Source organism: Nicotiana sylvestris, chromosome 11 (assembly GCF_000393655.2).
Source record: "Nicotiana sylvestris chromosome 11, ASM39365v2, whole genome shotgun sequence".
Classification (NCBI taxonomy): domain Eukaryota; kingdom Viridiplantae; phylum Streptophyta; class Magnoliopsida; order Solanales; family Solanaceae; genus Nicotiana; species Nicotiana sylvestris.
This window is the reverse complement of record NC_091067.1, coordinates 31,488,537-31,513,388: the sequence shown is the minus strand read 5'-3', so window position 1 is coordinate 31,513,388 and position 24,852 is coordinate 31,488,537. Positions and strand designations below refer to the sequence as shown.

Sequence of the window (24,852 nt, the reverse complement as noted above, 5' to 3'; positions counted from 1 at the left end):
AAATGTTTCCAACTCTTTGTAAAGGTCAGCTAATCTTGTTATCTCCCAGTCATTCAGCTGTCTTCTGAGAGCGATTTCCCATCCTTGATGACTCCTCATATCAGCTATTGTCCTATGTTGGTTATGTGCTAAACCAAACATATCGGGGTATCTTTCCTTTAAGCTTCCGTGTCCTAACCAGTTATCATTCCAGAATGATGTGTTCCTTCCGTTGTTCACTCTAATGGAGGAGTGGTTCTTCATTATAGGCCAAAGTTCTCTGATGGATTTCCAAACACTTACTCCATATGATGTTCTGACTTTTTTTGACACCCAGTTATTTTTCTTACCATACTTAGCTTTTATCACTTTGCCCCATAAAGATTGGGGTTCTTGAGAGTACTTCCATAACCATTTCATTCTAAGAGTCTTGCTTTGATTCTTCAAATTCCTTATTCCTAAACCACCTTGTTTTTTAGCCATTGTGAGTGTCTTCCATTTAACTAAATGGAAGACCTTTTTCTCCTTATTACCTTGCCAAAGGAATGATCTTCGTAGTTTGTCCAATCTCTGTAAAATGCCGGCTGGAATTGGGAACAAAGACATCATATAAGTAGGAAGTAACTTTAATACTGAGTTGATTAGAACTAGCCTACCCCCCAATGATAGGTATTGCGATTTCCATCTTGACAACTTCTTCTCACACTTTTCTATGACTGAATTCTAGATCTCTTTTGATTTGGATCTTGCACCAAGAGGCATCCCAAGGTAAATAGTTGGTAGGGACTCAACTTCTCTTCCCAATATCTGTGTCAGTTGCTCCATGTTGTTAACTTCATTAATGGGGAAAATATTGCTCTTTCTCCAGTTGATGTGTAATCCTGAGACTCCCTCAAATAAGACCAAAATGATCCTTAGGAATCTAAGTTGTTCCTTTTCAGCGTCACAGAAGACTAGAGTATCATCAGCATATTGGAGATGTGTGATCTTTAGATTGTTTGCCTCACTCCTGTTTACCTCAAAACCTTTAACCCATCCACTGACTTTAGCCGTTTTGATCATGTTGTTCAATCCTTTCATGGCTATAATGAATAGAAAAGGAGATAAAGGATCACCTTGTCTTAGACCTTTGTGTGAATGGAAAAAACCTTTAGGAGATCCATTTATGAGAATGGAGAATGTTACAGTAGATATGCAAAATTTCATCTATCTATTCCATTTCTGCCCAAAACCCATTTGTTCTAGCATTCTGAGTAGGAAGCTCCAATATACATGATCATAGGCCTTCTCAATATCTAATTTGCATAAGATTCCAGGTTCTTTCTTTTTTATTCTTGAATCCACAGCTTCGTTGGCAATTAACACTGTATCTATTATTTGTCTTCCTTTGATGAAAGCCATTTGTTGAGCATCAACAATTTTCCCTACCACCCTCTTAAGTCTTTCAGTCAAGACTTTTGAAAGCAATTTGTAGAAGCTCCCTATCAGACTGATCGGTCTGAAATCTCTCAATTCTTTCGCACTTGTCTTCTTTGGAATCAAAGCTATATATGTTGCATTGAAGCTTTTCTCAAACATCTCCTGCGAATGGAAGTTGTTGAAGGCCTCCATGATGTCTTCCTTCAAAATGTCCCAACACTTTATGAAAAAACCCAATGTATATCCATCCGGACCTGGGGCATTGTCACTTGCACACATCTTCAGACAGCTCAAAACTTCTTGTTCCTCAAAGTTACTCTGTAAAGACTCCCTCTCTAATTCAAAAATTCTTGGGCTATTTTCGAAATTGACCGTTGGTCTCCACTCTTCAGGTTCTGTGTATAACCCCTTGTAGAATTCAATAATCTCGTTCTCTATTCTGGCTGGATCCTCGACTACTTCATGTCGAATCGATAGTTGATCAATGTTGTTGTTTCTCTTGTGTGCATTGGCAGTACGATGGAAAATTTTTTGTATTCCTGTCCCCTTCTTTGAGCCACAGAGCTCTTGATTTCTGTCTCCATGCACTTTCTTCATTCTTGAGTTGTTCCTCAATCTCCATTAGAGTAACTGCTTTCCTCACTGATTCCTCCTCTGTCAGCGCTCTTAGTTGTTGTGTTGCCTCAAAACCTGCGAGTTGACTCAGCAATTTTGATTTTTGCAATCCCAAATTACCTTCACTACTTCTGCTCCATTCTTTTAGCTTGCCCTTGAGAGCTTTTAACTTGCAAGCTAAAATGTAATCTGGTCTTCCTGAGAATTCAAAAGATGTCCACCAGTCTCTAATTCTGTCATCAAAACCTTCCACATTCAGCCACCAATTTTCAAACTTAAAGTATGATTTAGCTTGTTCCCAAGCACCACAATATAAAGCCACAGGTGAATGGTCAGAAATCAGCCTTTGTTGGATAGTTTGCTTGATGTTTCTGAAGCTTTCATCTCATTCTTCTGAAATGAGAAATCTATCAATTCTTGAATCGGTTGTACGATTGTCCCCTTTGAACCAAGTATAGTAGACTCCCTCAAGTCGAAGATCTATCAACTCCATATCTTCTATAAAATCCGAGAATTCCACCATCGCCCTGGACCTCCTTGAACATTCCCGTTTTTCAGAAGGGTACCTTGTAACATTAAAATTACCACAAACCGCCCAAGGACCTTCCATCAATCCTCTCACTGCACCAATTTCTCTCCATACTATTTTCCTTTCTATTTTACAATTTGGGGCATACACTCCTGTTATGTGACATTGAAAATTCTGTAAAAGAGCCTTGAACTTGCAAGTCAAAGTGTATGCACCAGTCTGTAACATCTCCCCTTTCCATACTCTGCAATCCCATAATAACAAAATCCCCCCTCTCGTGCCGCTAGCTTTTAAACTTGCATAACTCACCCATCTACCACCCCATATTTGATTGACTATTTCCTTAATATCCCCCTCCACTTTTGTCTCTTGCATGCATATAATGTCTGCTCTCCAGTTCTGCACTTGACTTTTTATGATCTCCCTTTTCTTCTTGTCGTTTAATCCCCTTACATTCCAGGAAATTACTTTGATCTTCATATTGAAATGATTGATAGATTTCTTCCCCTGCTCCTTTTCCCGTCACTCTTGAATTTGACATCAAACGAAATTAATCCTTTTAATTCCAGTGATCCTTTGAACCTTTGTTTTTTGCCCTCCAACTCTGTCTCCACCTTTCTAACATGTCTGCAACTGTCAATTTGCATTAACAACTCCAATGCTTCTTCTTCATGTCCTTGAAAATTTACTCCAAACATTTTCCCCAATTTGATCATATTTTGATGGACCCATAGTGTTGCATCCATGTCTTTATCCATTAATGAGTTGTGTTGCTGAACTGCTATAGGAGTCACCTCCTCGATTTCCCAATCTTGGATAGAGCTAAAGTGTTTTAGTTGTTCCAAAGCACTTCCAGCTTGATCTTCCCCCATATTTGTGTTTCTGATCTGCTCCCCTACCTTATGTTCCAGTCTTGCTATCAAGTGGGATGCACTATACTTTCAAGGTTTGCATTGGAGATTGGATCCCCTGGACTAGACTCTTTTGCTTTTAAGTAAGAAGGTCCTCCCATTTCCTCAATATAAGGCTTCAGCCTAATATCATCAGAAAAATCACACGAGAGATCATTGAAAATGACTTGTGCAGCCAAATCAAAGTCATAGGATTTCAGCTCGTTGTTTGTCACTTTACTGCTCCGATTTATCGAACTCGAACCATGTGTAAGTTGCACACTTGCCTTTCCTTTATCAGTGTTTTGCAATATGGTGCATCCCACTTGATTGTTCAAATATCTCTCTGCTTCAAAGGATTGTTCGTTTTCTTGCATCTTCAGCTCAAATCTTGCTTGTCTTTCAGCCCAGATTGAGATGAAAAATTTGATACCGTCTCTTTCAGTCCCACCCTCATTGGGAATCTTTCTGTCATCACCAACAATTTTAATTCTTGCCCACTTAAGATGATTTTTGAGATCAGTTTCTTCTTCAGTAGCTATCCATCCCCCACAGAGATCTCCTATTTCTTTGAAGATTTTTTGTGACCATAGATGTAGAGGAATCCCCATGGCTCTAATCCAGCATGTTTCTGCAATTTGTGAGTTTGGAATGCATCCAACAGTATGATTCCACCATTCCAGGTGAAGCTTGAACTTTTTTCATCTCCAGTCTCCTTGCAAAATCTGCTCCGCCATGTATCTATTTGGAAATTCAAATAGAAACATGTTGCCTGTCATTTCATACATGTTTACTCCATATGCTTTGTTCCATGAAGCACTAGCCCATCGCCTTATGTCTGCTAAAGTGGGTCTCTCATTGATTTCATTCCCAAAAAAATCCGACAATGCATCTTTTTAGTAAACCAGAATCCTCGCTACCTGTCGGTTCCACAACAGAGATATCTCCATTGTTTATGCTAACCTTGAATTTATGGTATTGTCTTTTTTGCGTGTTACAATATTAAGTCTTTAGTAGATGGTTATGTCCAATGGATTTGCGATTTCTCTAGCATATGTTCTTTAGAGAGTAAGTTACTCCATTCCATAATGTATTTCTGGCCCCGTGTGAGCATCTAACATTGTCGAAATGGAACTTTCCCACCTTCCCTAATTTTCTTGACTAAGCAATGTCAAACACAATGAAACATGATGAAATGATGTGCTTCCCTCTCCTGCCTCTCAAGTGTCTGTATAATCTTTGCTTATCTCGCATGATTTCGATATTAATGTTGATCTGAACATTATTGTTGGAATTGATTGTCTCCACTCATACCGGCTTCTCTTATTTGTCACTTTTCTTATCTGAGTTCTTACCAGTTGAGTCGATCTAGAAGCAAATAGAGACTGCTTTGTTCTGCATATTTGATGTTCAGATCATTGTTGTGGAAGTTGAGATACATAGCTTTTGCCTTTGCAAGTGACATTTCCATCCAAGTTCTTGGAAACAGCTAATACAAGCAGGAAGCTGCTCTGACATCTTTAACAGTATTATTGTGGCCGCTGACTTTTTTGCGGAGGAGAATCCAAGATTTAAACTTGTTAGGTTTAACTTTAGGTTCTTACTATTGAATCATTACACTTATTATGGTCTCAAAGTTTTAACTTTTTTCTGAAATCCCATAATTTAAATTTCTTATATGAAATTATAGTAGACTTCTATCTTTTCTCCGTGTTGAAAATGCACGGTTCAGTTGACCAGTTACTTCACCGACATATAATGTTTTGTAGCTTAACGTCAACGTACTTTAAAGTAACGTACTTCAGTATGACAACATGCAACAATTTTTATTGACAATTGCCAGAATTTGTGCTGCCAAATAATCAAATCCATTACGCCTTACGGTCCCATACAAGTCGGCTGCTAGAAGTTGAAGGAAACAAAGGAAGCTCGAGTCGCAATTAGTAAAGATTGCTGTAAACGATACAAAGGGAAGCTCAAATGAGACGAGCATATGACAAATATTACCTTTTTCAGGAGTTATACATGTCCGAAAAACATGCAACGATGCAATATCTCAAACCTTTAATATGAATAGAGACATTACTAGCGTTTAATTCATTAACATCCTAAACCTTACACTGTTCAGTTGCATTGCTCTCGGCATAGAAGGCTCCTATGGCAACAGGATTAAGGGAAAAAATCAGAACACCAAAAACAAGATTTGCTTTCTCTAAGGGTACAAACATCTGTTTTGCCGCATCTAAAAGGTGCGAGCTAAATCCTACACCACAAAGCCGAGCCGCCACATCATAAAAAGCATACAGTGGTATCAAGCTACAAATTCATTCATATATTTACAACTTGTAGTTTCCATCTAATATCATCAGCCACTACACTATGGACTATAGCTGAGACATACCACAACAAAGTCACCACTTGATTCGACTTACCAAAGACCTGAGGGTAATCTTACCAACATATATTTGAATGGCAATGTATTATGTAAATGTATCTTCCCGATCTGCCTCAGCAGTGTCACCTTCCTCCATATTGCTGAATTCCAGGAAATGTGTTGGTCGGTGATCCTCATTGTAGTACTCCCGAGGTGTACCTAACTTCACCCCGTACTTCATGCTAACAGTGTGCTTCACTCCCATGAAGTTGTAATTCCATGGACCATTATCAGGTATCTGCACAACAAAGTTACATTTAGATTCAGTTCTAGACTTAAGTGGCATGGAAGGAAGCAGGGAGATGCAGGAAACACGGGACGGGAGCAGCAATCAAAAATCCAACTGAATAATCCACAAGACTAGCAAACTTACCATGTAAAAGCCAAGGAATCGGTCACTCAACAGCATCTGGACCTTCTCGTAATGAGTCGGCAGGTAACCATGAGGGTTGCTTCCTGTATCTTTGTTAGCACGTCCCCATTCATACCCTGTTGGCGTTAGCTTATATGCAGTTAACGAACAAGACCCTGGTGTGAAACTGCATGTCAATATAATACACTTCTCTCCATCCCAGTGTTTGTTGTTCTCCAGGATCCGAGCATGTGAAGTAACATCCTGTTATTCAGAAGATTTACACATCAGAAGAGCTATGCACAGAGCAATTGGCTAAACAAACCCCACCTAACCCCTGGAATATAACTCATTACAGCTGCACAATAAAACAAAGATGAACAGAAGTAAACCTGTGGAGACAACTGAGGAAGTTCATTTGGTTGTGTGTGCATCCATCCCAAAGGCTCCAAGTCATTGAGAAAATCATGCTCCGGAAGACCGGAAGGTAGATGCACCTGCTGATGTGTCCCCCACTGTGGAGGCATTGCAATACACCGGATTTCCTTCACCTGAGGATTATCTGGTGGACTTACACCATATAAGTAACCAGCAATTTGTGTCCGCAGATCAGCAATGCAAATGAATTTCTTCAGAATATTCTTTGGCATGATGTAAGTATATCCAGTCTCCTGCACAAACAGTTAAAAACCAAAAATATCAACACTGAATTTTTTTCCATTGTAACAGTGATTCTACTAACAAGCTGCTAAAGGTATAGTATGTCTAGTTAAAACAACATATTGCAAAGCAAGTTTTACCTTTATGTCCTCTGAATTTACGTATATGTGGTTCACGCGGAGATAGAGATTTGTTGCAGAAATTGCTCTCACACGCCAATCTGTTTTAGAGCCAAAGGCAGCTTGCTCATAGGGACTTGTAGTAGTAACAATCAACTCATCACCATGGACATTAGTGGTCTTTGTGGTAACCGCTGTCAGTTGACTTGCTTCCTTGGCCTGAAAAGATGATGCACATTAGCAACTGAAGCTCTAAAAACAAAGGGGGCACATTGATATGTACCAGAAGGACCAAGATTATTACCTGTTTCTCAATCTCAGCTATCTGTTGTCGCTGCTGGGATGGAGGAGTAATCTCAGCTCCAAGTATAATATCACGGATCTCAGACTGCGTCAATGCTGATGTGTTGACATTGTTCTTTTTTGCATAGTCTGAGAGAATGAGATCTCTAAGCGCTACTTCAACCTGCACCATGCACAACTTAGAATCAGAAAGGATTCCACCAAATTAAAATCAACACAATCTCACAGGTGTGCCGCTGAACAAGCCAAAGAGAAGATTAACCTTATGAGTATAAAGCCACTAACAAAAGTTTCTTTCACAATATCACGGTCTGGCAATATTCAAGGAGACATAGGTACATTTTCCTAAACATACCTTCATCCACTGGTCATCTGTAAGTGAAGGCCAGATGTGGTGAGGCTCAGTAACGACCGACTTGTCAGGCTTGAGTAGCATCTTAGCCTTTTCATTGTTCACATGAAGTGCACGCAGGATGAGGATGAGCCTGGAGAATGCTGTATAGGACGAGATGCTCTTCAACCAATCATCATATATGTTGAACAGAACCATTTGTGGCTCCGTAGCCTTCAGTATAAGATCACCGAATTTCTCTATCTTCAAACAGGCCTGGAATGGTAACTGCAGCTCACTTCCTTTGATAACAATATTCGGAAAATCAAGCAAGTGGACCTCCAGAGGATCAAGCATTCCTTTCCTAGTCACAATAATTTGCTTAGGTTGTTCTTCAACTGGCAAAGACCTTACAAGTGCAGCCACTTCTTCGGCTGTTTTCCACTTGGCCAGCTGGCCAAGACGCTTTTGCCCTGCCCACACACTTGTGTGAATGACCTGTAAATGAAAAGCACAGAACACATCAGTTAGAGGACAATGGAGTTTGCCCAAGAGTAAACAAGAAAATTACGATCGAACAACTGCATATACCTTCAAAAACAGTTGTCCTGTCCTAGGATTGAAAATGAAAATTGCACCATTTATGGGCTTTGTCGTCAGATTTCCCTCGAAGGTCTTGTGGATGGTCACTCGGTACACATTTGTGTCATCAACAAACCATATAATTTGATTGCTGAAAATCTCTCCATAATTCTGAGATGATAAGTATGGTTCTGTGGGCTCTGAAGAATACAATTGCAACCCTTTCCTTATGCGTTCCCTCAGAACATAGAGTGCAGGATTTGACTGCATAATGGAACATAAGGATGTTAAGAAACTTTCAGCTGCAACATATACTACACGCAAACCAGTTCATGAAAATAATGGATGATTGAAAGGGGAAAAGTACCTTCATAATCTTGTTCATGGCTTGGGCAAGCAATGGTTTTGAACCAGGGAACCAGTTACCAAAGGCGGAATGCAAGTTGTAAGCAAGGTCAAGTCCAATCATTACACCTGCAAAAAGAAATAACTATAACTTCTCTGCAAAAGGGAATAAATTCAGTTGATCACTATATGCACATGTGACATACCAGTAGGAGATGGATAAATAGACATGTTGTCCGTTGTGTAATCCATGAACTTTGCTCGTGTATAACGCTCAATATCATGAGAATCATAGTCACCCCATCGAAGCTGCACATCTATCCAGTATTTGTTACTAGCCTTCTGGTCAAACACATCCTTCGATTCGGCCACAAGACTAGGTTTTGACATTGGCCATCTATGTGCAGCAAAAAGGAGGATGTCAGCGCACGAGCTATTCATTTTGTAACTCTTTCTTGGATGAATTGTTTCCTTCTGTACAGTCTCAATTTCCAACGCATCCAACTCTTGATCCAAAACTTGGCAAAGATCCATGACAACACTCTCATGGATCTTCTGCCACAAATGTGCACGGAAGATCTGTATCAAAGATATCTTCAGAGTTGGAATCTTTCCATGCATAAATATCCCAGTCAGGTCCAGCTGTACTTGGAAACCAACATAGACATTGGCCCTATTTATTGTTGGCGACCACCACAGAGTAAACCTACGATTAGGGATTTGATTAAGCCCAGATCGTTGAGCATTAGTCAGTTTCTTGTACTTCATAGATTCCTCAAAACCTGAAGCTTTCTCCCAGAAAAGACCCTCCCAAGTAGGGAAACTGAAATATCAAGGAAATTAAGTTAGTAAAGCCTGCACCAAAAGGTTATGCAAACTGAGACCAGACAATCCAGTTCAGAGAGTAAAACATTTTGGCTCCCCAATAATATTAAAAGAAATACAAAGAGCAGTGAGGAAGAGAGCATACTATGTTCCTTTGAATAATGTATGCTCAAGAATTCCTTCAACTCCTCCAAGAGCTTGAATCACATCAGTACGATAGTTATTCAGGTTCCATAGCTTTCCATCATGCCTCTGGTGTGTCCACCAAAATGGATTCTGCTTAAGAACTTGGTACTGTTTAAAGTCTGTTCTCACTCTCCATCCTTTGTCATATGCAAGGGTGTGGCGATCCTTCTGGAACAATGTATTGATTCGAGGAATTCCACGATCCCATGAATCCTAATGAATCACAAGAGAGGAAAATTAACAAAACCAGCAAACACTCAATTGCCAAAATAGCATGAAAGCTGCAAGTTCCCGTTCCCCTCCCCCTCCCCCTCCCCAAAATGCTAACTAGCTTATGATTTGTTTTTGCATTTTGTAGTTTTCTTTTCGGCACCACAATGGAAGGAAATTCCAGATATCACAAATGATGTATCTAGCCTCGGTCTACAAACCACTTAAGAAGTATAGCAGACAACAACAACCCAACCCAGTATAATCCCACTTAGTGGGGTCTGGGGAGGGTAGTGTGTACGCAGACCTTACCCCTACCCAGGGATAGAGAGGCTGTTTCCAAATAGACCCCCGACATCCTTCCCGCCAAGAACTTCCCACCTTGCTCTTGGGGAGACTCGAACTCACAACCTCTTGGTTGGAAGTGGAGGTTGCTTACCATCAGAGCAACCCCTCTTGTCTAAGAAGTACAGCAGACAGCTAAGAAAAATTTCACTGGTCTGGATGCAAGAGGAAGTTATCAATATACGAAGATTACTCACTTCCAGATCTTCAAGAGTCAAACGCCTATTCTGTGCCTGGGCTTCCTGCCTTTTCAAAGCATACTCGGCCCAAACTCTCTGAGAGTCAATGAACTCACTCTCCCACGGCTGTCACGGAGTAATAAGTTAGTATTAGTAAAACTAATTTAGGTAGACAAGAGAAAAGTCAAAGCCAGTATCAAAAGTCACCTGTATGTATCGATACAGATTTGGAATCAATTGGTCCTCTTCATGGCTCATTCCACTTCTGAAATGTGTCACACCAACATCTGTTTGCTGACTATACCTAAGATCACTCTGCGGAATCAATATGTGACCCATTGACAACATTCCAAGCCCTCCAATTTCCTTTGGCGTGTAGAAAATAACAGGAGGAAACCTAAAGCATATTCATCATTAGAAGAGATGTAGAAAACATATTTACTGAAAATTCAAATAATTTCAGCATACGCTCACACGTATTCAAGAACTTACCTACTGGGCATTTTAGAGTTCAAACCAATCTTAATACGAGTTTGTATCTTGTTTTCACATTTGACCAGCAGGTCCAGTAATTCTTGGGTATGTACTGTTGCTTCACGGAAATATGTCATGAGGCCTACAAGAATAAACCAAAAACCTTAGTGACAAGGATCCACTAGCAAGAGCCAAAGTTCAGGTTTGAAATAATTAATAGGCAGAAACTCAGGACAAGATATTACCAATAAGAGCAGTGTTCCATTTGTTAACAATCTTTGTGAATGTTGTAGAACCAGAGGACATGAGGATCTGCCTAACACGATTCTCAAACACCTTCATGTGCTCGTCATCTACACGCAAGAAGGCAACAGCTGTGCGTTCCTTAGTCTGCTCATTTTGTAGATTCCAGACTCCATCTCTTGTATTGCTGAATGCCTCTTGGGTCATTCTTATCTTAGGCAGTATCCGAACTTCAAATCCACACCTACATAATCATATCAAGGTTAGCTCATTAAATAAGATCCTCAACACTTCCTTTCAATAAAGAGTAAGCCGTAAACAGCTCATCGCGAATGAATATCCCGGTGATCTTTTAGCAGGTTTAAAATTAGGAAGATTAAGACACAAATAAGTTCTAACTCCTATCCCAAGATATTAGATACAATGGATTCTGGGGCAGAATTCAACGAATGGAATTATCCAGTCCCCATCACTACCCACCCGCAAGAATATCATTCAAGTACTCAACAGGATTCTCTAAATAGATATCACCATGCAAAAAAGCTATAACAGACAACAAACAGAAAGATGTACGTACATGCTGAAGAGCAAGTTTGGGTTATCTTTGCTATAAACAGAGACAAAGCTGTTTTCCCACTCCAATGTAGTAATACTTCTAGGCAGCCGATTCTTCATGTCCCAGAAGACACTTCTCCCAAGATTAACTGAAATTTGAATTAAACCAAAAAGAAAGTCAAGTTTCACAGTACAATGATAATAAATCAACTCTCATTAAATTTACCTGTAATCAGAAAATATACCAATTACAGAAGGTCAAAATTAAGGCACAACATAGAATAGCATATATGACAATTACCATCATGCTTCATGAGCCTCATTCTTGCATCCCTTGGCCAGCATTTCTTGTTGTTATAACCAACCATGTTTTCATTGTTGGGATCAGGATGCTCAGTAAGATATCTTTGGATAAGGTCCCGAGCCTCTTCATGAGTGAAGCGAAATAATATATGCACCTTGTCAATGTAGCGAGAGTACAACCGGATAGGATGCCTCGTTTCCACCCTAGTATCACTAAAGGTTATGAATTCATTAGGCATCTGTGGTGGACCAGCAATTTCACTAGCTCGAGTTAAACCTAGGAGCAAAAGATCCAACACAAGCCCATAGTACTGTACAACAAATGAAGCAAATTGAAGACCACGTATCAGCCCGTATGAATTTGTGTGACTCATATCTTTGTAAGACAGCACAACGTTGTTTTTTGCAGTAACATAATCAGCAATATTGTGGTCCAGCACCAAACGCAGAAGCCTGCAAAAAAATTAAATTAGGTTAACGCAATACCCAAAAAAGAAAAGAGAACCATTATGAAATCTGAATATCAGCAGCTCTCAACAACAAATACCTGTTCAACATGGTCAGGTCAATCTTTTCAAAGAATTTCTCAAACTTCGTCTGCAGCATCACCACACACTGTCCTTCACTGGTATCCCATACTCCTTGCAAATTGTTTATGCCTTGACACCATTTATACACTAATAGTGGTGGTGGCTCTGAATCGGCAGGCTTAATCCAATTTGGGAAGAGATGGCGCTTATCACCTTCATACCATAGGTACTGATCCAGGTACGCGTCAGTAATCTTCTCAAGTGGTTCGATCTCATAAACAGGAATCAGGTAACTGTACAAGTCCATGAACTCGATGCCAACCTGTGAAATGCAATCATCAGTCCATGATTAAAGAAAGACATTCTTACAGAGACTACCAAACTAAATAAGAAGGGTTCTCTTCAGCAACTTCCAGGAAATGATCAGAGCACACATCTTATCTGGTTTCTCTAACCCAAATTTCAATTAACTAACAAACAAACACACACACACACACACAGAAGTAACTCCAATATAAATTTAATCCTAGCAAGGATTTTTTCCAACATATCATAGACCTAGGTTTTTTCAGCAGAATTCACATGATACCAAATTTCTGTGTGCAAAATTATGGGCCAACTGGACCGTGGTAGGGCAGCAGTAGAAAGAGTGGTCTAACTATCTGATATCTCTGATTCTTGTATGACCTTTCAGCAATTACTCAATCTCGTTTAGGCTATTTGGATTAAGTAAATACTTAGGACATAAACTTTATAAACCTAGGATAATGTGATAAGATCATAGTTGCTTCCACCAAATCAGTACATTGAGCTCCTTAACACTCAAACATGTATTGCAAATAGTGAAACTTACTTCTTTGAAGGCACGCTGAGTAAGCAGGTGACGCTTAATCCTTGACAATGCCTCATGCGGATTATCATAAGCTTGCTCAATGAGGCCCAACTCTTCCCTTTGCTGCTGGTTTAACCTCACAGCCACACTGTAAGATTCTTTCAGTCTCTCAAGGGCAAGGATAAGTAGCTTCGTGTCATGCTTGTATGACAATGGAGGGAATGGGATAGGAGAAAACTTCCTGGACTCCAACCAATGCACAGTGGTAGTATAAATAGCTACTGCTTCTTCTGGAGTAACATATGGGCCGTCTTTCAAGTAGTTATGTTGCCGCTCCTGTTAATAGAAGAAATCACAAAGCAACATGAATTACCACCAAGCTTATCTCCAATAAGCAGATATTATAACACCAATGCACTTTTCTGAGTAAAAGAAACCCACAGATAATATCAGTAAAACTCACCTGTTCAGCCTTTAGCCAAAGGCGAGTCAATCTTCCAAGGTTTTTACGACACACAGTCTTGTCAACAGTTGCTCCTCTTCTTATACGTTCACGGTTGTAGTGAGCAACATTTGTCCACCAATCAGCTTTTGATTTGACATAACGAAGAATCATGTTCTCAATAGGAACAGGCAAACCTGGGACCTAATAAAACAAATAGCCAAAAAATTTAATTGAATAGATATGTAGTCTAAAGTGAAACTCATTGTTTGGGGGGGGGAGAGAGAATAGTACCTTCCAAGGAATATTTGCCTTCCAACAACGCCATGCTTCACTTAGATGCTGCAAAATGGTTCTCGCTTTATTTTGCTTGATACCCTCTACAGTAAAGAGGTACTATATTAGCAAAAAGATTTGGTCCGAGTAATGCAAAGAAATGAAAGCATCCCAAGAAAGATGGACAATCAATGATAGAAGATTATCACCTGGCATAGCATCAAGGACATCGTGCATTACTGCAGCACGGAGCTCCAAGTCAAAGTGGCTTTCAACACGTTGCTTTGTGACGGTTTTGGCCACCCCCTTCGAATGGCGACCCTCAAATTGCCTCGCCAGTAAATTTCCCAACCATCGTTCCAAAAGAGGCACTATACCCCGAAGGAAGAATAACCACACCCTCCACATAGGTGCCCAGAAACCACAACCAGGACCTTTTCCAACTGGCCCAGTATTGAATCGATAATAGATCAAATGTTTCAAATCCTTACACATTCGAATCTGCCTCATAAGCCTGTACTTGTAACGGTACATACCCGTCAACTGACCAACATGTGAAAAAATGTATTGCAATCCATCTGCCAGCTGAAATGCATCAACATTTCCCAGACGGAACTGAACATTGGCATCAACAACTAGCTTTGTCAAACGCAGAATTTCACGACAAAGGTGGAAAGCATTACCAAACCGGGATTTCTTACGTTCCTTTGTAGTTAGGGTCTTAACAGGCTTCAAATTAAAATTGTAATCAAGGTGAAGATAATTCAGGTTTTTCCTATGGATCAAGAGATTCAGCATATTGTATCCCTGCTTGCAAACTTGGAGACCAGCTTCAGCCCAATCAAGTTCTGTGGTTTGGAAAAATTTTGTGGCCTGAAGTGAGCGGAAGAGGTGCTTCTTCTTCTGGGCCTTGGGAGGTCTATGATGCAGCTCATTCAACACAAAACATTTCAATAACTTCTGATAACTGACACGCACCTTGACAGGATATGATGGAGGACTGGAGGAAACCAAAATAGATAGTTAAATATATTTACAGTATAATGATTAACTTGCTATAGCAAAAGTAAGTGAAGATGGAAACCATACCAATGCTCCTTAAACCAATCTGACACAAGGGGAATATCTTCAGCACGTCTTGTCCGACCAGATCTCATGTTAAATGGGCGTGGGGCAAACAACAGGGAAATACCAGCAGCAGTAGTATCAGTATAGATTGGAGTCTCGGTCAGCAATGGCTCAACACCCTCAGGCAAGGTAAAGTCATCATCATCGTCATCCTCAGGAACTTTCTTCTCTCGGCGGTCCTTGGTGACTATGGGATGTATAAGTGGATCATAGTAGAAAGCAGGCAGATCTGGATCCTCTGTTTTTATGTACATGATCATCGGAGTGTGATATATACAAAGCTTCACCTTTCTTGGTCTGTTGTTATAGAGGTGAGGGAAGGCAATTCTGTATTCTGTCCTCAGCGGTGACCTGATGATCAATTTGTTGATATCATTAAACTCATTCCAATCTTCATCTCCTTTCTCCATGTCACGATATAAAGGTTCGAACTTGGGCCCCCCTGCAGTGTAAAAGAAGCTTCTTAGTGAAAACAGTCCACCAACCATGAAGATTCAATACAACAAAAATAACTACGCCTTTATCCCAAAGACCATGTTACTTCAGTTAAACTCATCTCATGCCGATATTAATGTAAATGCGTGAAGATTCAACACATACCATGAAAAATTATTCCCTAATCCGGCCCACCCTAGGCCAGAAAAAATGGACAAAAAGTGATGCTACAAGGCAATCCTGTTGGAATGTGACACGTTACCTAAATTAGGAGAGGATAGCCAAATATGCAGGGTGAAACATGGAAATACGCAAACAAATACTGATCAGATGGGAGAACTCACCAATATCATAATTGGTTCCTGAACTACCTAGCACTCAGGTATAACTTCTCGATAAGATTATGCAGATACTAGGCAGAAAAAGACAACTGAATTTATTGGGAGGATACTGATCTTCAGCTAGGCAAGCTGAAGCAGTTCAGACCACTAGCATTTTAGGGGCACACCAAATAGCTATGAACTTAGAAGACAGAAACACGTAACTAACGACTCAATAGAGCATGTTCCTTACCAGGTATGCACATATTCAATGCTTTAGCAGTGAAAAAGGACTCCATATCAAACAAGTAGAAGTAATTGCGATCAGTCAGATCTGAAAGCAGCTGTCCAGCCAGCCGGTGAAGTGTAGCCATTATAGGGAGGGACAAATGCCACCTGCGGTAACTAGGACCGTTAATAAGCTTTGTTTTCACCAATGGCTTATGGTCATAAAACCAGTTATAAACAGCTGAATCTTCTTCTTCATCCATCTCCAACTGGATTGGCTCCAAAGGATCAACATCCAAAAGATTATCAGCATAATCTAATGGAGGCTCCTCATCGTCAAAAGGAGGAAAACGCATTCTCTTGAAATGCCGCCGGTCTCTCTTCTCCCTTCTCATCATGATCCACATAGTGCCCCACTGCAAGATTTCGTGATTATGAATCAGTCCAGAATATATCGTTTAGTGGAGTTAGAAAGAAACCAAGGCAGGGGTCCAGTAGCATACCTGAGCCAGATATATAGGTTCAACAACCCATGGTATCTCATTAACAAATGTAATAGCACCAGTAATGTGGTACAGTATTTTCACATCTCGAACCTGTTAAAACAAAAGCATTATAGAATAAAATGAAGATTCAACTACTAGAACAAGACACAAGACAATTTGTCAAAATAAAACAATCAGCAAGGCTGCAGGAAGTACCTGCTCCCACGGCATAGGCATGTTCTCAAGGAGTTTGTAAACAGCATGAGGGACAAATTTAAGAGCTCCGAGATACACACGTTTATCATGACGATATTTTTTTGATGACATATCCCCGTGGTCCCTGTAAGATGTATTAGCTCGATAAGCAAAGGAGAGAAAAATACAACAATATCACACTTCATAAAGCTGAGCAAACATTATCATCAAATCATGATTTATAACAGTAAAGGTGATGTTGAGACAATGTAGAAAACCCCAGTTCTTCTATACTGACATCTGAACTTTAAGGGGATATATAGGTATGGGTTAAGGCACTTGGACTACCATCCTATCAGAATGCACTCAGGTAACAAGTTGTTTTTTCCTTCATTCTCTCTTTTTAATTTTTAACAGCCCTCGTCATTGGATGATTTCAGGTTCTACTTTGCAGGTGTTCGAGAAGTTAGTTGCCCCCATCGTGCAAGTGTTTAAATTCATTTACACACAATTTGAAACAACAAAGATAGTCATGAGGCCCCAAATATTAGAACTCCAGAAACCATTTGTTAAATATATATACATAGGCAAAAACAATTATGTACCTCACACCTACTAATGCATTTATTCACGATGCAAACACCTTCCAGACTCCAAAACAATTACCTAATAAACTAAACCACAACACCCCATAAATAGATTACCAGCATTTTCTGACAATATACACCTAAATGCACAAATTTAACGAGCAAAAAAGCAACAAAAAAAATTTACCTAATAATCTTGCGAACATGCTCCGGAGGCATATCCTCCTTTTGAGTCTCCACAAATCCAAATTTGCGCTTATCACTATAACGCTTAGAGTTAAGCTGCATCCATTTCCTAGCTTTCTCTTCAAGCTGAGCCTCCGTTGGCAAAACAGTATAAGAAGGCGGTGGCAGAGGTGGAGCCGGTCCTCCACTACTACCGCTTGTACCAGGAGGCATCATTACTGGTCCTGAGCTTGTACCTGGAGGCGGCGGCATCATAGACGGCGGAGGCGGTCCTCCACCAGGCGGAGGCGGTTGCATCATTGACGGAGGCGGCGGTCCTCCAGCACTACCACTAGTACCTGGTGGTGCCATGTTACTATTGTTCCACATATCTTGTCCGTTTCCACTCCACATAACTACTTCGTGCAAACTCGAAATCTCAAACTACAAAATCTCGGTTTATCTCTATACAGAGAATTGAAATACAAAACCCTAGTTGAAGTACGAACCTCGATATACGTCGGATGTAAAAATGTTACCAGAGATTTTGGCTCACCGGAGATTCACGGTGGTTCGGTGGCCGTAAAAATGGATTCACAGAGGCGACGACGGCGAGCGAGGGGAAATAGAGAAGTGAAGTAGAAAACTGGCTTGGGAGCTGGCTTATGGGGTTTTATAGCTCAAGACGGACTCGAAGGAGTGTGGTTTTTTGGGTGCCGAGTAAACTTCGACTATGAGAAGATTTAGCTATTTTCCCCTTTTTGTCGTGAATATTTTATGGTCGTTTGTCCATAAAAAAAAAAACTTTTTCCAAAAAAGAAAATTAAAAAATATATTTGTCCATAAAAATTTGTAATTTTTGGAAGCTTTTCGAAAAATCAAAAAGTAATTTTGACTACTTTTTGAGAATTTACAAAAAAAATTTCCTCACTCACGAAATTACAGCATTTTTCAAGTAAAATATATGTCCAAACATATTTTCAAATTCCAAATACTATTTTTTAACTTAATTTCAAATACTACTTTTTTCAAAAATTATAATATTTATGTCCAAACGCCTACTTATATTTCGACATGTGTGTTTTTTGTCATTAAAATTTGAGTTGGGGTTTCTTTACCGTGAAAATGGTAATAATAATTAAATTTGTTGATGGGACTCTAAAAATACATGATCTATTTTTATGCTAGTTTGAAGTATATGAGATTTGGAGAAGAAATAAAGTTAAGGAGAGAGCTATAATCAAACCGATAGGCTAGTTACTCGGGACCTCGGGCTTGTCGATCCCAGGGCTCGGCTACGAGTTGTTGAGGGTAATCGGGGTGGGGCTAACAGTTATGAAATAATCAACAAAGGCTCTTTATGGCCAATGATAAGCAATGAATGATGAACAAATATGAAGATAACAAATAAAAGCGATAATATCAAGAGAATATGTTACAGAGTTCTTATATTTTCGTGTGGAGCAACTGAAGTGACCAACCTTTATAAAGTGATAGGGATCCCCTTTATATAGGAGGAAAATCCCATCGTAGTACAACAAGCATTAATTACAAAGATACGAAGATGTGACAACTAGATGACACCCTGACTCGGGTCTTAGAGTAGCTCTCTAGGCTCTGTCAATCCTAGCCACGTGCCTTGGAAAATCCTCGTTTCTACCATGACTGTGGTCAACATTATCCTAAGACCGAGTGTCGACGAGCCTCGAGGGAGGAGACTCGATCATAACCTTGTAGCCTCGAGACTTTGAGATGGTCTTCTGAGGTGCTTTGATAATGAGAAATTGGACCCTCCGATTTCACAGTACACAGATAGTCTGTCACGACCCTAACCCCGAACCTAGTCGTGATGGCGCCTCTTGTAAAGACAAGGCCAGCCAGTTCAACCCAATTCTACTTTCAAAGCAGTTAATCAACATGAAAAATAGTCTAAACATGATTTAAATAATACTAAATAGCGGAAATATCGATAACAATGCGGAAAGACCAACCCGACACAACCCTAACCGGGGTGTCACAAGTCACGAGCATCTCTAAACCATAATACTAGTCTGCTAAAGTCATAAACTACTATAAGTGTTTGAAAGGAAACAGAAATGATAGAGAAGTAGAGACACGGGGCTGCGAACGTCAACAGCTACCTCGTAGTCTCCGAAAAATCGCCTGGAACTGGAGGAATCAACACTCAGGAGCGGTACCAGCTACGCCTGAATCTGCACACAGGGTGCAGGGAGTAAAGTGAGTACTCCAACTCAGTGAGTAACGAATGTAAATAATGACTGAAATTAAGAAAACACGTAAAACACAAGGCATTCTATACTGGAGCAGTAAAAATCACTTAAAAACAGTAAAACAATGAAGAGTTAAGTAAATCCCTTTTCAACAAGTAAAACAAGTAATTGACAGGTAAGTAAACAAATAGAAGTTCGCCCCTCGGGCACAGTATCAATGAATCCGCCCCTCGGGCAACATCTCAGAACAGTACCGGCCCCTCGGGCTCAATCTCACATCACAATGGGTACCCGCGCTCACTAGGGTGTACAAACTCCGGGAGGGCCCCCTTACGGCCCAAGCGCAATATCAAGCCATCTCGTGACATCAAATCTAGGCCCTCGGCCTCATATCAATCAAGCCACCTCGTGGCGTATATATGTATCTCAGGCCCTCGGCCTCATATCAGTACTAGTGTATCCTCACAACTAGGCCCTCGGCCTTTAATCAGTCCAAAATCATCACAAGCCCCTCGAGCAATAGTAAAACAGTATTTCTCAGCCCAAAACATGATTTAAAATATTATTTAAGTCTCAAACTGAGTAAAAATGACTGAGTAGTAAAACAGAGGAAAATAACGAGACTGAGTTCAAGTAATAATTCAAAACAATGAGGAAATGGTAATAAAAATCCCCGAAGGGTCCAAATAGTTGGCACAAAGCCCAAATATGGCGTTCAACCCAAATAATGATGATAGCAAATAGGTTTCAGTCAAATACGCGGTAAAATCATCAACCGGGATGGACCAAGTCACAATCCCCAATAGTATACGACCACACGTTCATCATCAAACATGTGTCTCACATCAATATAGCACTACGATGCGCAATCCGGGGTTTCAAACCCTCAGAGCATCATTTACAATCATTACTCACCTGGAACCGGCTAATTCTCTAGCTCGCGACGCCTTTGCCCCTCGAATTGGCCTCCACGCGCGTCGAATCTATCCAAAATCAGAACGAATACGTCACAATATGCTAAGGGAACAAAGCCCAAGCGAAAACAATTGAATTACCACAAAATTTCAGAAATTAGTCAAACCCGACCCCCGGACCCACATCACGGAATTTGACAAAATTCACAAAACTAGAATTCTTATACTATCACGAGCCTAACCATATGAAAATTATCCAATTCCGATACCATTTGGTCCTTCAAATCATCATTTTACATTTTTGAAAGATTTCACAATTTTCTTCCCAAATTCCATCCCAAATCACGAATTAAATGATGAATTCAATGATAGATTCATGTACTCTAGTCAAATCTGAGTTAGAATCACTTACCCCGATGAATTTCTTGAAAAACCTTCGAAAAATCTCCAAAATCCGAGCTCTCTAGGTCAAAATATCAAATAAAACCCAAACCCTCGAATTTATAGAGTATCCCACAGATTTCCACCTCCGCGGACCGCACAAAAACGACCGCGGCCGCACAGGCTTTTCTCTGCAGTGATAGGCTTTAGTATTTTGGCCATAACTTTCGCTACGGATGTCCAAATTGTGATATCCATACCTTTCTAGAAACTAGACACGAAGTAGATCAAAAGATATGAGCTTCCGAAGTAGGACCAGTAAAATGTTCCCCACCGCAGCCGCACTTCATTGTGTGCGGTCCGCACAGCACATACCACGGCCGCACTTCTTTTGTGCGGACCGCGCGGGTGGGTTCCGAGGCCTGCAACCCTTCTGGACCTGCTACAGCTATGATTTTCGGCCTAAAACATCCCGGAACCTACCCGGAACTCCCGGAACTTCAAACCAATTGTACCAACACATCCCATGACATCGTTCAAACTTGTTCAAAACTTCGGAACGCTCACAACAACATCAATCACCAATTTAACATAATATTCAAGCCTAAGAACTCCAAGAACTCTTAATTTATGCTTTCGATCAAAAAGTCTATCAAATCTCACCCCGAATGACCTGAAATTTTGCACACACACCCCAAATGACACAACGAAGCTATTGCAACTCTCGGAATTCCTTTCCGACCCCTATATCAAAATTTCGCCTATTAACCGGAAATCGCCAAAATATCAACTTCGCCAATTCAAGCCTAAATCTTCTCTACAACTCTAAAACCCATTTTGATTGTGCTCCTAAGTCACAAATCACCTCCCGAAGCTAACCGAACCATCGGAACTCACATACGAGCCCTCTAACACATAAATCAACATTCAGTTGACTTTTCCAACTTCAGTCTTCTTAAAAGAGACTAAGTGTCTCATTTCTTACCAAATCCTCTCTGAACTCGAACTAATCAATCCGATCACATAAAACACGGATAACGAAGCGTAAAGAAGCTGAAATGGGGTAAAACGAAGCGGTAACTCATGAGACGAGTGGTCGGGTCATCACATAGTCCCCGCGTTTCTTAGAGAGGAGCGATAAGAAACGATTTTGACATCCGACTCTTCGGACTTCTCGCAGTTATGTCACGCGGATAATATCACACTTACGATGTAAACCTTCACGATAACTGGTACATCCCATGGTCTTGTCTTTTCAGCGTCATTTAATGTACTGCCAATTCCCATTCTTCAAGGCAACCGTATCGTCGTCGATCCAGTTTCCAATGGCGCATTGATTGCGCCTGTCGATCCGTCTTTCAAGGCATTGATAGCATTGTTGGCCACATTGTCACCCCTATAAATGGGGCCTTTCCATGCTATCTTTTTATCCAAGTGCCTCTAAACATCTTTCCATTCCTTTCTTCTCATTCTCATTATCCTTCTCCATTTTTACCCGCCATGTTTGGGGTCTTAAGGTCTTACGGAGACATTCTTATCAGTCACGCCATGGCCTTTTACGTAGGCTTTGCTATGTCGAGCAAGATTATACTGTCTCATTGTTGTTGTTGTTGTTATTGTTACGGCTATCACTGTTATCGTCGTTAGATCGAGGTGACGAGATAAAGAGGGTCGGCTTGTTCCGACTTGGGGGAACATTTGGACTCTACACCGCTACTCGGGAGAGTGTTCGGACTATACACTACTGCTCACTCTCCTACCCTAGCCTGGTGTTACACTTCATCCCTCGGGTCTTTTCCCAAGGGATAAAATGGCACACCGGCCATTAAGCTCGCACGGCACGATGTCCCGGAAGGTGGACTCAGAGCGGCCGTGCGAGTAGGGTTGAGGCCCCCTGAATCTTCAACCTTTGGCTTCGGCGGGCTGTGGACAGGGACTGCCTTTGATCTCTCGAAGGCAGTCCCCGAGCGGAGGTTTGTTCAAATTTGGACCACCTGGAAACTCGCTTTGGGCTTAGTGTAAATAGCCTTAAGGGGCTGTAGATAGATCTTGAAAGAGGGTTTGTCCGATCTCAGACGGTACCCCGGGGCCAAGCCCATACGGGTAGAGTTTAAATGCTTATTTCCTTGCAGCCTGATTCCCTTTTGAACAAAAACCCCCGAGGTCAGGTACCACCTCGGGTCTCGTAATGATGGCATTAGCTTCCTGGAGCCTAACCTTCCTTTTGATGTAAATCCTCGAGGTCAGGTACCACCTCGGTGCTGGCGAAGGCGTCATCGGCTTCCTGGAGCCTAGCCTTGTCCTGATGGAGGTCCTCGAGGTCGGGTACCACTGCTCGCTGCCTACTCCACACTACTAAAAAGTAGTAAGAGAGGGTCGCAATAGATTTTACCCGATATGAGAGTCGGGATCGATTTCCACAGGGAGATAGGAATAGAGTCGAGTATCTATCTAGACTAGAGTCGTGTAATTGTTCCAAATGTCACTTCCAAACATCTTTTGATTTTTCTTTAACAAACTAATATTATCAACTACTAATTAGAACTAAATTATGCTAATGAGAAAATTGCTAGAGTTGTATCTAATGGGTAGAAAGGCACTAGGGTAGTGACTTTCACCTAGGTGGCTAATTGACGAGTAAATGCTTCTAAGGTTCGATTGACATGATTGGGGAAATATGCTATAACCATTGCACAATTTTACCCACTCTCACACCTCTCGGTAGAGAGAGTGATTTTGCCCAATTGACTCTCTCGAGACCAAATGGGTAGGCAAATTAGCTCAAGCAACTAGGGTTCAAGTTGGGTAATTACTCTCTCGAGGTTTAACCCTTTAATTGGGACTATCAATTCTCTTGAGTCCATCCCAATTCCTTGTTGGGTCAATTTTGGAGACTTAGTCTCTCTTTCTCAAGAAGAGCCAAGTCAACTTAACACAAACCAGTGTTTGCAACCACCAATTCATAGATTAAACCATAAAATTGACCCAAATAGCAAACATCCATAGGCAATCTAACCCTAGATGGCAACACCCATCAATTACCCACACTAGGGTTGAGCCACAACCCTAGATAATGAGTTTAGCTACTCATGCTTAAAGAAGAAAATAGAGAAATAGATGAAGAACAAGGCATAATAATTAATTGCTAAAGTAAATACAAAGATTCAATGATAAAAACTAAGTAAAAATGCTCAAAATGGCTACAGATGGTCTTCTCACGAGCGCAACTAATGTCTGATAATATCTGATACCCTAAAAGTGGAAAAATGTTCTATTTATACTAAGCTAGAAAAACTGGACAAAAATACCCCTACGGGGTCAGTGTGGACCGCACAAAATGGACTGCGGCCGCACTAGGCTCTTGGACTTGAAGTCTTGGCTCTCTGAACTCAGGCTCCGCGGACCGCGCAGAATGGACCGTGGCCGCGGAGGCAACTAACGCGATCCGCACAAACATGACCGCGAACCGTATGGGTTTGAAGTTGGCACTGGACATCTCTCTGATCTTCTCCTCCGCGGACCGCACAAAATGGTAGTGCGGCCGCAGAGTCTTCACTGCGGACCGCGAAAGATCGAATGCGACCGCACTGCCTTGAAGCTTGATTTGCCAGTTCTCTGAATCCCCTAGTGCGGACTGCACAAAGTGTAGTGCGGCCGCACTAGGCCTTTTTGTCCTGAGTTTGCCTTGTCTTTGGTACTTGAGCAGGTTTCACTCCTTTTGAGCTAATTTTTGACATTTTGTCACTTTGGAGATCAAACCTGCAATCCAGCACAACTTATGAGCCTTTTGGGACTATTTTGTAAGAATTTATAATCAAAGCATAA

At 40.9% G+C, this 24,852-nt stretch overlaps 2 protein-coding genes across 2 annotated transcripts; both read right to left on the bottom strand.

Annotated features, from left to right (window-relative positions):
* Positions 1 to 1,879: 1,879 nt before the first annotated feature.
* Positions 1,880 to 3,022, bottom strand: LOC138880894 (uncharacterized). Its single transcript, XM_070161078.1, has 2 exons — positions 2,446 to 3,022; positions 1,880 to 2,259 (listed from the first exon to the last, which is right to left on the bottom strand). The coding sequence occupies exons 1-2, from the start codon at positions 3,020 to 3,022 to the stop codon at positions 1,880 to 1,882; spliced, it is 957 nt and encodes a 318-aa protein (XP_070017179.1).
* Positions 3,023 to 5,617: 2,595 nt separating this feature from the next.
* LOC104226961 (pre-mRNA-processing-splicing factor 8A) lies at positions 5,618 to 18,221 on the bottom strand. Its single transcript, XM_009779079.2, has 26 exons — positions 17,524 to 18,221; positions 16,771 to 16,894; positions 16,573 to 16,665; positions 16,095 to 16,485; positions 15,048 to 15,528; positions 14,168 to 14,958; positions 13,977 to 14,062; positions 13,704 to 13,886; positions 13,262 to 13,576; positions 12,426 to 12,730; positions 11,877 to 12,331; positions 11,598 to 11,724; positions 11,023 to 11,264; positions 10,796 to 10,919; positions 10,511 to 10,700; positions 10,322 to 10,429; positions 9,529 to 9,782; positions 8,765 to 9,381; positions 8,581 to 8,687; positions 8,223 to 8,477; positions 7,656 to 8,129; positions 7,302 to 7,463; positions 7,019 to 7,216; positions 6,611 to 6,889; positions 6,240 to 6,482; positions 5,618 to 6,104 (listed from the first exon to the last, which is right to left on the bottom strand). The coding sequence occupies exons 1-26, from the start codon at positions 17,913 to 17,915 to the stop codon at positions 5,913 to 5,915; spliced, it is 7,188 nt and encodes a 2,395-aa protein (XP_009777381.1). The 5' UTR covers positions 17,916 to 18,221; the 3' UTR covers positions 5,618 to 5,912.
* Between the last annotated feature and the right edge of the window lie 6,631 nt (positions 18,222 to 24,852).